Consider the following 10,840-nt stretch of genomic DNA (forward strand, 5'->3'; position numbering starts at 1 on the left):
GGGATGCTAGGAGGCGGAGTGGCCCTGGCTGGGCCCTCTTTTCTCCCTCACCCCTAATGCAGTGATTCCTGCTTTGGCAGCTTCTCCAACTGGAGACTTTTGTTGCTTAACGTCATTTTGTGAGGGGGCATTTTTCAAAGGCTTATTAGTCTTGTTTTTTAAAAAGAGTGTTTAAGTAATTTCACTTAAAAACATGACTAGGAACAAGATGTTTTAAATGATGCACATAGGATGCATTGTAGGTTTTTTTTTTCTAAAACCTCATTTTTTATTTAAAAATATTTCTAACAATGTCCATGTTAATTATTATGTAAAACTGCTATTCTAGGTAACAACATGATGGCAGGTTCATTCAAAATGTCTATATATGTGTGAAGTCTTGTATAAAAAAGCATACATGACGTGGTATTACATATGTGGTAAAACATTGTACAATATAGGTCTTGGTGAACAGCAAGATTTTAAATATATCTTGTTTCAGTTTTCTTAGACACAAAGTATATATTATCTAGGACATATTCAACAAGAAAGCATGCTAAATAGACAACTGTTATACATGAGGATTCTGATCTAACAAACCCTATGCCGATAACTGGATTGGACCCAGTACACTAAACGTGATAAGCCCTCAATATGCCAAGATTTCCAAAGCATTTTGTGATGACTGTTAAGCTTGTCCCCTCTCCCCCCCGCCTCCTTCTTTCCCCCTAGTGGGGCTCGCTGTTGGTGCTGATGAAGAACAAAAGGCACAGCATAGCACTGTAAATGCAGGTGTTGTTGCCACTGATTTGTAATATAAAATCAATTTTACATTTCCAAAAGCCTAGCCTAGGTTTCACTTCTCAAACATTTTCTCTTTTTTTCTCATTACATTCAAAAAAAAATCCAGAGGCAGGACTGAAAGCTTATGGTACATTTATTTTAAGGTGCTAGCTTATTATTAAATGCACATCTGTTCAGCTTAAATGAGACACTTTTTAATGTTGTGATGTTTGTCAGTTTTTCTTGTAACTGTGGTAGACACTGCAGTATCTTTACAGAGCATCTTGATCCCCAGTAGACTGTGTGTGGAATGAACTGGTTGATTCGGTGTGGTAAGTGGTGAGAAGTCCACAGCGTTTAAAGAACATTCTAGGTACCGCCCAGCTCTTAAAGAGCAACTTCACGTACTTCTTGAATTTTTCCCCCATAAAGAAATAGATAACGGGATTGAGACAACAGTGGAAAAAAGCCAGTGTTTCTGTCCCTTGCATTGCATAGTCCAGATCTTTGCTGATTTCACACTTGGTAATGACACCCAGGTCTTCTAGCAATTTTAAGAAAAGCACAATGTTGTAAGGGGTCCAAAAAACAAAAAACACAATCATGACAGCGAAGATCATCTTCACAGCCTTATTCTTTTTCTCACTTCTACAGTACAGCAAGGTTTTAATTATCATCGAGTAGCAAAAACTCATAACCACTGACGGTATTATGAGCCCTAGTATATTGACTTCCAAAGAGGACAAAATCCTCCAGTTTGTGGAATTACCAGGGTACCGTGGTTTGCAGGTGGTATGATTGCGTTCCTTATAGGATTCACTAAATATCAGCTCTGGAATGGAGGCTGAAATGGCTACTAACCATACAATAAGACTGGTAAAGATGCCATAGGTGACCGTTCTTGCTCTCAAGGCAAGCACAGCATGAACTATTGCCAAGTATCTGTCAACGCTCATGAGCATAATAAAAAATATCCCACTGTAAAACCCAACCAGATAGATCCAAGAAATGATTTTACACAATCCGTCCCCAAAAACCCACTGATCTGCTGCATAATAAGACCAGAAGGGAAGGGCGAAAACAAACAGCAAATCTGAGATTGCGAGGTTGAGCAGATAAACGTCGGTCATGCTCTTCAGCCTCTTGTATTTGAACAGGACCAAAATGACCAGAAAGTTCCCTACCAAGCCAAGCAGGAATACCAGAGAGTAAAGTGTGGGCAGAAAGTATGATCCAAAATTCTTGATGCCTTCTTTACTGCAAGGTTTTGGAGAATTGTCATAATTGTCATAGGTCTCATATAGCAAATCATAGAATTCTGTGGTTTGATTGTTCATTTTCCACTTCCTGAGAAGAAGCAGAAACAAATGTTAATAGATGCTCAAGGGGGAATTAAAAATCTTTACCGAAAATAGAGGCAACTTTGAAACAGTATCACCAAAGAAGTCTTTGAAAAGAACTCGAATAAGAATGAAGTCTTTGCAGTTCTAATGCACGTTTCAGCTGTGGTTTGAAACTCTAGGTTTTTCATTGCTCCAGATCTGAGTTAACATTAAAGACAAATCCATACTGGACAGAAATGGGGCCACTCACTGGTATGTTAATGGACACTCCTAGCACTATGCGACACTACATAAAAGTTTAGGGCACGCAGTGGGTTTGTTTGTTTTCAGTTGAAACTGCAGCTGGAAGGGAGGAAGGTGGAGTTTAATTAGCAAAATAAGTGACAGAAATCCTTCAAACGTAGGACCCAAATCATAAGAACTGAAATCCTAGTCCCAGTGAAGTAAATGATAAAACTCCAATTGACTTCCACCCACAGTATTTACTCAGGCAAACATTGTCTAAGGACCAAGTGAAAAATAAGTAAGGACCTCACCATCTGACTCATTTTTAGAGCACTACTCCTTTTTAATGCGGTGTTTATGCAGTTCCTGAATATCAGCAGTAGGACTCTCTTGCTTAACAGTACCAGAAATTAACTTGCTGTCCAGAAAATATATATGTATTTTCAGTAGTCTCTTTCTTCAGTGGCCAAGTGAGTGACAGGAATTTGTTACATTAGTATGCATGTTCTGTTTTAGTAGATGTATTTTAATTGGCATTATTTTAAGAAGGCTACACTGCTCAGTTGGTGACCACAGCATAAAAAGACTGCATGTGACTGTAGGTAACAATAGCATTATTCATCCAAGCATTTCCTAACTTTTTACCAAAGTGAATTAAGTCTCTCCACATTTTTGGAGGTTGGTAAGTGTCCCCATTTGTAGAAGAAAATGAAACTGAGTAGGGTTAAGTGACTTGTCTAAGATCGTACTAGGACCAGGGACAGAATTTACAATGGCTGTTTTCAAGTTTTATGCTCCACTCAGAAGAGATAACTCCTTCCCACCCTGTAGTTGTGTTATATTGCAGATAGATATTGACTTGTTAAAGTGAAGTACAAATTACATAAAACACCAATAGGGGAAAAAAAAGAAGGACCTTTAAACCAATGGTCCAGAAATTGCTTTTAGTGCTAGAGAATATAAACTGAACAACTCACAAGAATTAGTAAGGAGTCACTGCAACTAGATTCAGACAATTTAGTTAATTTTAAAATGCAAATTCTACCCTTTTGTAATAAAATAAAAACTAAACATGAACATTTTGATTATGCCCATGTTTGAAAATTGTTCAATTTCAAAGTGAAGCAATAGCAGAAAGAAAACTCTTTAAAGTACATGGATACTTGCATAATCATATATATAAAACAAATGTATAAAATATACAAAATCACTGTTTCTGAATGGCATTTTGTAAATTGTACCTTTTTTCTCCCCCTTCACAATTGATCTGAAGAAACCCTTTGCCTGAAAGTGCAGAATCTCCTGTTTTCTGGGTAAGTAGGTGGCTTGCTCACTGCAACTGTGAATGTGATGTGGCATAATCTGAAAGGAAGTACAAGGTTTTTGTTGGGGAGTCCGTCTCAGAGCAGAGACATCAAATTCTGATGATAATGAGGCGAGATAATGTGCCTTTAAAAATATATATTGAAACAACCAGCACTTTCCTGCAAATGCCATGAGGCAGGGATTTGTGTCTTATTCCTTCTAGCTTCCTCCATTTCCAACTGGTGATTGGTCTTCTGCTTGTGTCTCTTTCTGAATTTACTTGAACACAGTTGCTCCCTTGTTTTCATTTCTCCCAGCTAGTTCTTAAGGACCTGAGAGGTCATGAAAGATTTATGGGATCTTTCTGATGTGAGTAGTTCATTGACCCCGGTGTAACATTGACCCCCAGGAGGATTACTCCTATGAAAAGGGACTAAAGGATGAGTTAATTAAAAGCTGAGAAAAGTGCCTATAACATACTCTTTGAGCTGTTTAATAATCTGTTTGGTTCTATCTTTGCACATGGGCTTTCCAGATTTTGCTCTAACATAATTCTCTAAAGCAGGGGTTTTCCAATGCCTTCCATGTGTGTACAATGTCTTAATAGGGACATTGTCTCCTGGTTCGCCTAGCATGGCATTGCAAAAGCACGGATCGCCTTCCTCTTATTTATGGTGGTGCAGACCACTTTTCCCTCATTTACAAACACATCTAATTCCATTGGCAGCTGCAAGAATTGCTTAAATGGAAAATAATATCAAGAAATCACTGTGCATTTCTAGCTGGCTTTAATGTAATACGTTATGACTGAATGCTCCCCTGTATTCACACCACACTCACTATTGTAATAATCTTTGTACAAAATATGCCTTGTGAGGTAGCATTTGAAAATTAGTAACTTGTTGGTCAATAGTATCATGATGAAATGTACATTGTCGTCATCATCATCATGTTCCTATTATGCCTCTGGTGTTTAGAGCAGTGACAAAGCTCCTCCACTCCTGTCTGTTTCTGGCAAGCCTTTCAATGGTTCCCCAGCTGTACACCAGGTTTTTCAGCTCAACTTCCACAGCTCTTCACCATGATGTTTTTGGGCAGCCTCTTTTTCACTTGCCTTCATGTGTCCAACTTATTGCTACTCTAGTGATGGAATCAGTTTCCATCTGAAGCGCATGACTGATCCATCTTTGGCACCTCCTGGCAATGATGGTGTTCTGATCCTCTAGGCTGAAGTGTGTCAATAGATTTTGAGATTGTTCTGGGCCAAAAGGTATGGAGGATTTTTCTGAGGCAGGTTGTATGGAATGAAGACAATTTGGACACGTCATACTTTCTCATTCTCCAGCATTCTACCCTATAAAGTAGTGTTGAAAGTATGCAGCACTGATAAATCTTGAGTTTGGTTTTGGTGTTGTATTTTGATCATTTCCAGACTGTATTTAAGCTCCTGGAGGTGTTCCTGGCTTTACTGATTTTGTTCCAGATGTCCTGGCTTGTTCCACCATCCTGGCTGATGGTGCTGCCCAAGTACGTGAATGTTTCTACATTGGTGAGAACATAATCCTCTATCCTTACTGGTGATGATAAGTCAATATTAAAGGTCATGATATCTGTCTTATTGTGATTGATTTTCAGTCCAATTTGCTGGCTGAATGCGTTGAGTCGAGTTGTTTTTTCTTGTTGTGTGTTGGGTATGTGATAGGAGAGTGACATCATCTGTGAACTCCAGGTCTTCAAGGGATGAGAAGAGTGTCCATTTAATGCCTCTTGGCATGTCTTCTGTTCTACGCCACTGTGACATTCCCCTCTGGTGTTAACTGGACTGGTGATCTATAGGGCTCTCCAATCCTAGACTCTGGGAGCCAGCCTTACCCTGCTCCGCTGTGAGGACCCCCACTCTCTGGGCTGTTCACACACAGCCTCTGGCATGTAAGCTTCTCCCAGCTACTTGCAAGCAAATGACACTAGCCAATATCTCTGGTCCCAGACACAAACCTAGGAACCTCCATCTTGCAGTGTCCAGTTATGCCTACTGCAAGCTTATATGAGTTCGTCAATTTAACAAAGAAATTGATATGTACCAGGCTTGTTATCCCAAGGAGAGCCTCTGACACACTTCAAACCAAACACACTGCTTCAGGTAGAATAAAGAAACAAATGTATTAACTATAAAGATAGATTTTTAAGTGATTATAAGTCAAAGCAGAACAAGTCAGATGTGATCAAATAAAATAAAAGCAAAACACATTCTAAGCTGATCTTAATACTTTCAATGCCCTTACAAACTTAGATGCTTCTCACCACTGGCTGGCTGGTTACTTTTCAGTCAGGCTCTCCCCTTTGATCAGAGCTTCAATTGCTTGGTGGTGGTGTCTGTAGATGTAGGTGGAAGAGAGAGAGTGAGCATAGCAAAATGTCTCTTCCTTCTATCATGTCCTTTCTTTCCTCTTGGCTTTGCCCCACCCCCTTCAGAGTCAGGTGAGCATTACCTCACCACAGTCCCAAACTGACCAAAGGAAGGGGGTGACTCCCTTGAGTCCATTGTTCCTATGAGGCTGGGCTGGGTTTGTCCCATCTATGCCCTGATGAGGTGTGAACTGCTTCTCTGTTCTTGGAGAGTTTTTGCATGGGCTTGCTTTAAGGATAGATTTTTCAGCCTCATAACTATATACATGAAATTATAACCTATAACCTTACTATAACAATTACTATAACATCACTATAACAACCATGCTGAGTGCATTGTGAGCCTTCCGAAGACACCCAACATGACAAACTTTGCATTGGATACCACACAATCATTTTATAAAGATGAACATGGGGGTGTAGGGTGTTCCCATGAGGTACAGAGTGTCACAGCCGCATTACCCAGTTGATGGCAGTGTTGAAGAGGATTGCAGACATGACACACCTCTGATGTACTCCTGTTTTGACTTCAAAACTGAGCTCACTGTAAGCAACACTGCATATAAAGTTGAAATAGAAGGTTTTGATTATGATGATTATAAGGAAAGGAATTCTATATGCCTGCAGAATGCGCCATAAACTGGTCTTGTGAATGCTATCAAAAGCCTTCTCAAAGTCTGTGAAACTTATGTAGAGTTGCCATTGCCATTCTAAGCACTGTTCTATTATGTTTTGTAGAGTGAAGATCTGATCTGTGCATCTACGCCCTTTCCGAAAACCAGCTTGCTCTTTTCTGAGAACGCTATCAACTGCCTCTGATATACACTGGACTATGACCTTACACAATACGTTGCTTGGCACAGATAAAAGTGTGATACCATACCAGTTGTTATAATCACCAAGAGTTCCTTTTGTTTTTGTATCTTCACTATAATCCCATTGGTCCACTCATCTGGCACTTTCCCCCTTTCCTAGACTGATGTAAATAAAGGGGACAGGATAGATGCTGCTAATTTAGGGTTTACCTTGAACAATTCTGCATTCAAGTTTATCCTTGCCAGGAGCATTCCCATTTTTTAAGAATTTGATGGCTTGAATGATCTCTTCCTTAGTTGGGGTGTCTGTGTTGATATCAAGATCTTCTGCCTCCTGGATGTTTGCTTCCTCTTTAGGTGGCTCCCTGTTCAGCAATTCTTTGAAATGCTCTGTCCAGCACATTTCTTATTCTTTTTCCTTTGTTCCTGATGAGAATGTTTGTTGGTATCTGCCATTTACCACTGATAAGTCGCATCATTTTGTAGACGGTTCCTTGTTTACCACAAGCAGATGCATATAATGCCGTTTGTCTGCTCTCACAAGGTGTTTGACCTCCCAGTGTTATGCTTATAAGAAGCATGTGGGATCTTTTTCAGGGGAAAAGGCAATATGCTGTTTATTGAAGATACAATTATCATATGCATTCAATCTCTCTCTCTCACACACACACACACACACACACACACACACACACACACACACACACACACACACACACACACACACACACACACACACACACACACACACACACACACCTCTCTCTGTCCCACCAGTTGATGATATAGTTACCAGTCCAGACTCTGAATCAATCTAGTGGCCAGCTAGGTTGATCACGGGTAGGTAGAAGCCAGGTTCTGTCGGTCGCGACACAATGCTCCGGGGAAGTCTTGGCAGGATGAACCCAAAGTAATCAATTGTTGTTTGACGAGTGCTTGTTTTCTTAAATTGTCCTTCTCATCTTTTATCAAGTTCCTCAGGAAGTTACCCCATGCTGGTTTTGATCACAGCTATCTTGTTCCCATTGATAGGTGCCTGTCTCGTCTTTAGAGCCGTCAATTTGCCCTCCTCTGACATTTCAATAGGGGTGTGTTGCAGCCTTCTGGTGCCCTTGTATCTGTCTTTGGTTCCTTCCTAGACCATCTGGTTCAGCGATGACCTTCATACTTATCTTTTAACACACACATTCCTCATTCACATACAAAACAGGATTAATTTACACAGAATATTTTGAACAAGAACATCAAATTTCAATGCAAAAGAAAACAATCATGGCATTCTTTTACTTAGTTTAAAATGCTAAACCTACAACAAATTGGTGACCCTCAAAGGTCTGTTACTGCTTTGAAATCAGCTCAGACACAGATTCCGGCTGATGAATCTTTACCAAAAGGCCCATTAAGCCATTCCTTTCTGCTATTCTCAAAAATGGTGGCTGGCAGGATGTGATCAAATCCTACACCAATACATTTAATACATGCTACATTATTATTCTTTATCCTTCATTCTAAATTAGATAAAATACAAACATAAAATCCTACTACTACACTGGTGTGCCTTGCTATACTGCTCATGGTATTTGTCCTTTAGCTTCTGGGATTTAGTGTCTAAGACTTTTTTCTTCAGGGCTCGTCTGGTTTCTATGGTGTTCCATGTGCTGGGTGTAATCCACTCCTTCCTTCCCTTCTGCCTGTAGCCTAGACAGGCTTCATTGCTGTGTTTATAAATTGCTGTTACTTTGTCCCACTTCTTGTTGATCTTCTCATCTGCATTCCCTCCTCTTCATCAAGGTCTGCAAGTGCTTGAGACTGTTCTTTAACTGCAGAATGAAGGCTTTCTGTATTTCAATGGACTTTAGCTTGTCAATATCATAACATCTATGTCTCTTGTTTGCTGGACCCACACTTCTCAGTTTTAGCTTGATGGAGGCTGTCACAAGGTGATGGTCGCTGCCAACATCTGCACCCCTTCTCACTTTCACATCTGTCAGTGAGCGTCACCATTTGCCATTGATCATGATATGGTCAATCTGGTTCTTATCTCTGCCATTTGGAGAACATCATGTCAGCTTGTGAATTTCACAATGTTCAAATAGGGTTCTGCTGATGACTAGGTTGTTCATATTACAGAAATCAACAAGCCTTTCTCCATTTTCATTCATAGTGCCACACCCATGTCTTCCCATTGCTCTGTTGGCGGCAGAGCATGAGGTCGGGGAAGGCACCTCTGGTGAGTACACATTTTCAATCAAACTGTAGGGGTTACATGCTATTATTTTTAATCTTGAATCTGAACAAAAAAATAGGTATAGTGATTATCGGTAGCCACTTCAGCTACACCGAGGGTGCTCACCAAAAAAGACTGTTCATCTCCCCGGGGGTGGCCTGGGAATCCTCCCTTGAGATCTCTAGGGAGTTTTCATGGAGGTACTCTGCAATTCTTTGCAGAAGGTTTCTGGGAAGGGCTGCCTTATTTCGTCCACCACAGTAGGACACATTCCTGCGCCACTCCAGTATTAACTCTTCTGGCATTATTGCGGCACACAGAATTGCAGCATAAGGACCGGGTCTGTACCCAGACGCTTGCAGCTTCTGCACCCTTTCCGCCTCCGTTACCCTCAGGAGAGTGATATCACATTTGGTTACCTGGGGAAACAGGGGCAGTTTTAAAAGCAAGCCCTTAAACCGCAAGCAATTCGATAAGTAATCTGCCCCTGTTTGGTGAATTCTGGGTCACACAACCACACTTTCCTGAGCATGCCCTGGTTGTTGTTGGAAGGGATCACCCCGTATTGCAGCCAGCATTTAAAGAATTGGGGGGACACTTCCTGTTCGTCTCCCTTCCACCCCAACCTGCTGCCGCTTTTGTAACAATCAGACCATTTGCAGGGCTTTACGCTGGTGCCTGTCCTCAAGCACCATTCAGGTTGCTATGGGAAAGGGGGCTGTGCTGAGGTTGGAACCATTGATCCCAAGGATATCTTAACAAAAGCTGCAGCACAGGACCTCTCGCCCATGCCTCGTGGCCTCACTCACCGTGGCGGGAGCAGCAAACCGACTCTTGCGGTAGCCTGCAGTTCTGCTTACATTGTGGCTTGCAGGGAAGTGCATGGAGGGGTGTTTCTTTTATAAAAAAAAAATTAACATTGCATCAGAAACAATGTTTGCCCTGTCAATGCTACCCTTGTGCTTGGTGTTCTTTGTAGCTAAAGAACATCCTCCAAAGTGGGACAGAGACTTTGCCAGATTAGAAAGCAGAAAAAGAAGACTCGTGAGGACATGTTCAGTGAGTTAATGCGCGCCTCTGAGAGCAACAAGATGGAGCTCAGTGCATGGAGAATTGCACTGTCCGACAGCCTGCACAATGTTCGAGAGGACAGGAGAGCATGCAGGGAACGTGAGCATGACACACAGGATGAGATGGTGCGGATTATGAGGGAGCAAACAGACGTGTTGAGGTTCAAGAAAGGCAGCTGGATGCTAGAGTCCTGCTGCAGCCTATGCTGAACCTGCTGCCATTATCACCAAGTTCCACATCCTCCTCTCCCAGACATCCTAGGATGCGTGAGGGAAAATCAGGTATCCCTTGCATTCAACTCCAGGGAAGGGTACACCTTTGATTGCTATTGCAGTGCAATTGTAAGCAAGCTGTCCTTGTTTCTCCCCTAGCCCCCACTGTTATCTTACAATGTTATCAGCCCCTTATCCCTGGTTATTACTCTTTTTTGCTGTCTCTCTGTATTTATGAGCATAATAAAAATAAGTGGATTGAGGAGAAAAGGCTCTTTATTCATTCAGCACACTGTGGTTACTAGGGGTGTAGTTTACAGGGGAGTACATGCAAAGAAGGGGACAGCTTGGTAAGGAACAACACAGATAAATGTCACATTACTGTGGGTCATTGATGACACTAGTTTTCAAAGCCTCACGGAGATGCAGTGTTCCTCAATGTGCTCTTCTTATTGCCCTGGTGTCTGGCTGCTC

At 41.4% G+C, this 10,840-nt stretch overlaps 1 protein-coding gene and 1 long non-coding RNA gene across 2 annotated transcripts; one reads left to right on the forward strand and one right to left on the reverse strand.

Moving 5' to 3' along the window:
- Nucleotides 1-266: 266 nt before the first annotated feature.
- CCR4 (C-C motif chemokine receptor 4) lies at nt 267-3,683 on the reverse strand. The gene is made up of 2 exons (XM_045005951.1): nt 3,572-3,683; nt 267-2,109 (listed from the first exon to the last, which is right to left on the reverse strand). The coding sequence occupies exon 2, from the start codon at nt 2,097-2,099 to the stop codon at nt 1,035-1,037; it is 1,065 nt and encodes a 354-aa protein (XP_044861886.1). The 5' UTR covers nt 2,100-2,109; nt 3,572-3,683; the 3' UTR covers nt 267-1,034.
- On the forward strand, nt 3,594-10,524 carry LOC123362741. The gene is made up of 3 exons (XR_006576546.1): nt 3,594-3,643; nt 9,021-9,086; nt 10,063-10,524. It is a non-coding gene; the product is annotated as an uncharacterized LOC123362741 (long non-coding RNA).
- The last annotated feature ends 316 nt before the right edge of the window (nt 10,525-10,840 follow it).

This window comes from Mauremys mutica, chromosome 2 (genome assembly GCF_020497125.1).
Source record: "Mauremys mutica isolate MM-2020 ecotype Southern chromosome 2, ASM2049712v1, whole genome shotgun sequence".
Lineage (NCBI taxonomy): Eukaryota > Metazoa > Chordata > Testudines > Geoemydidae > Mauremys > Mauremys mutica.

What these genes read in the sequence shown, in the direction of transcription:
- CCR4 (XM_045005951.1), bottom strand. Translation starts at nt 2,099, where the DNA reads ATGAACAATCAAACCACAGAATTCTATGATTTGCTATATGAGACCTAT.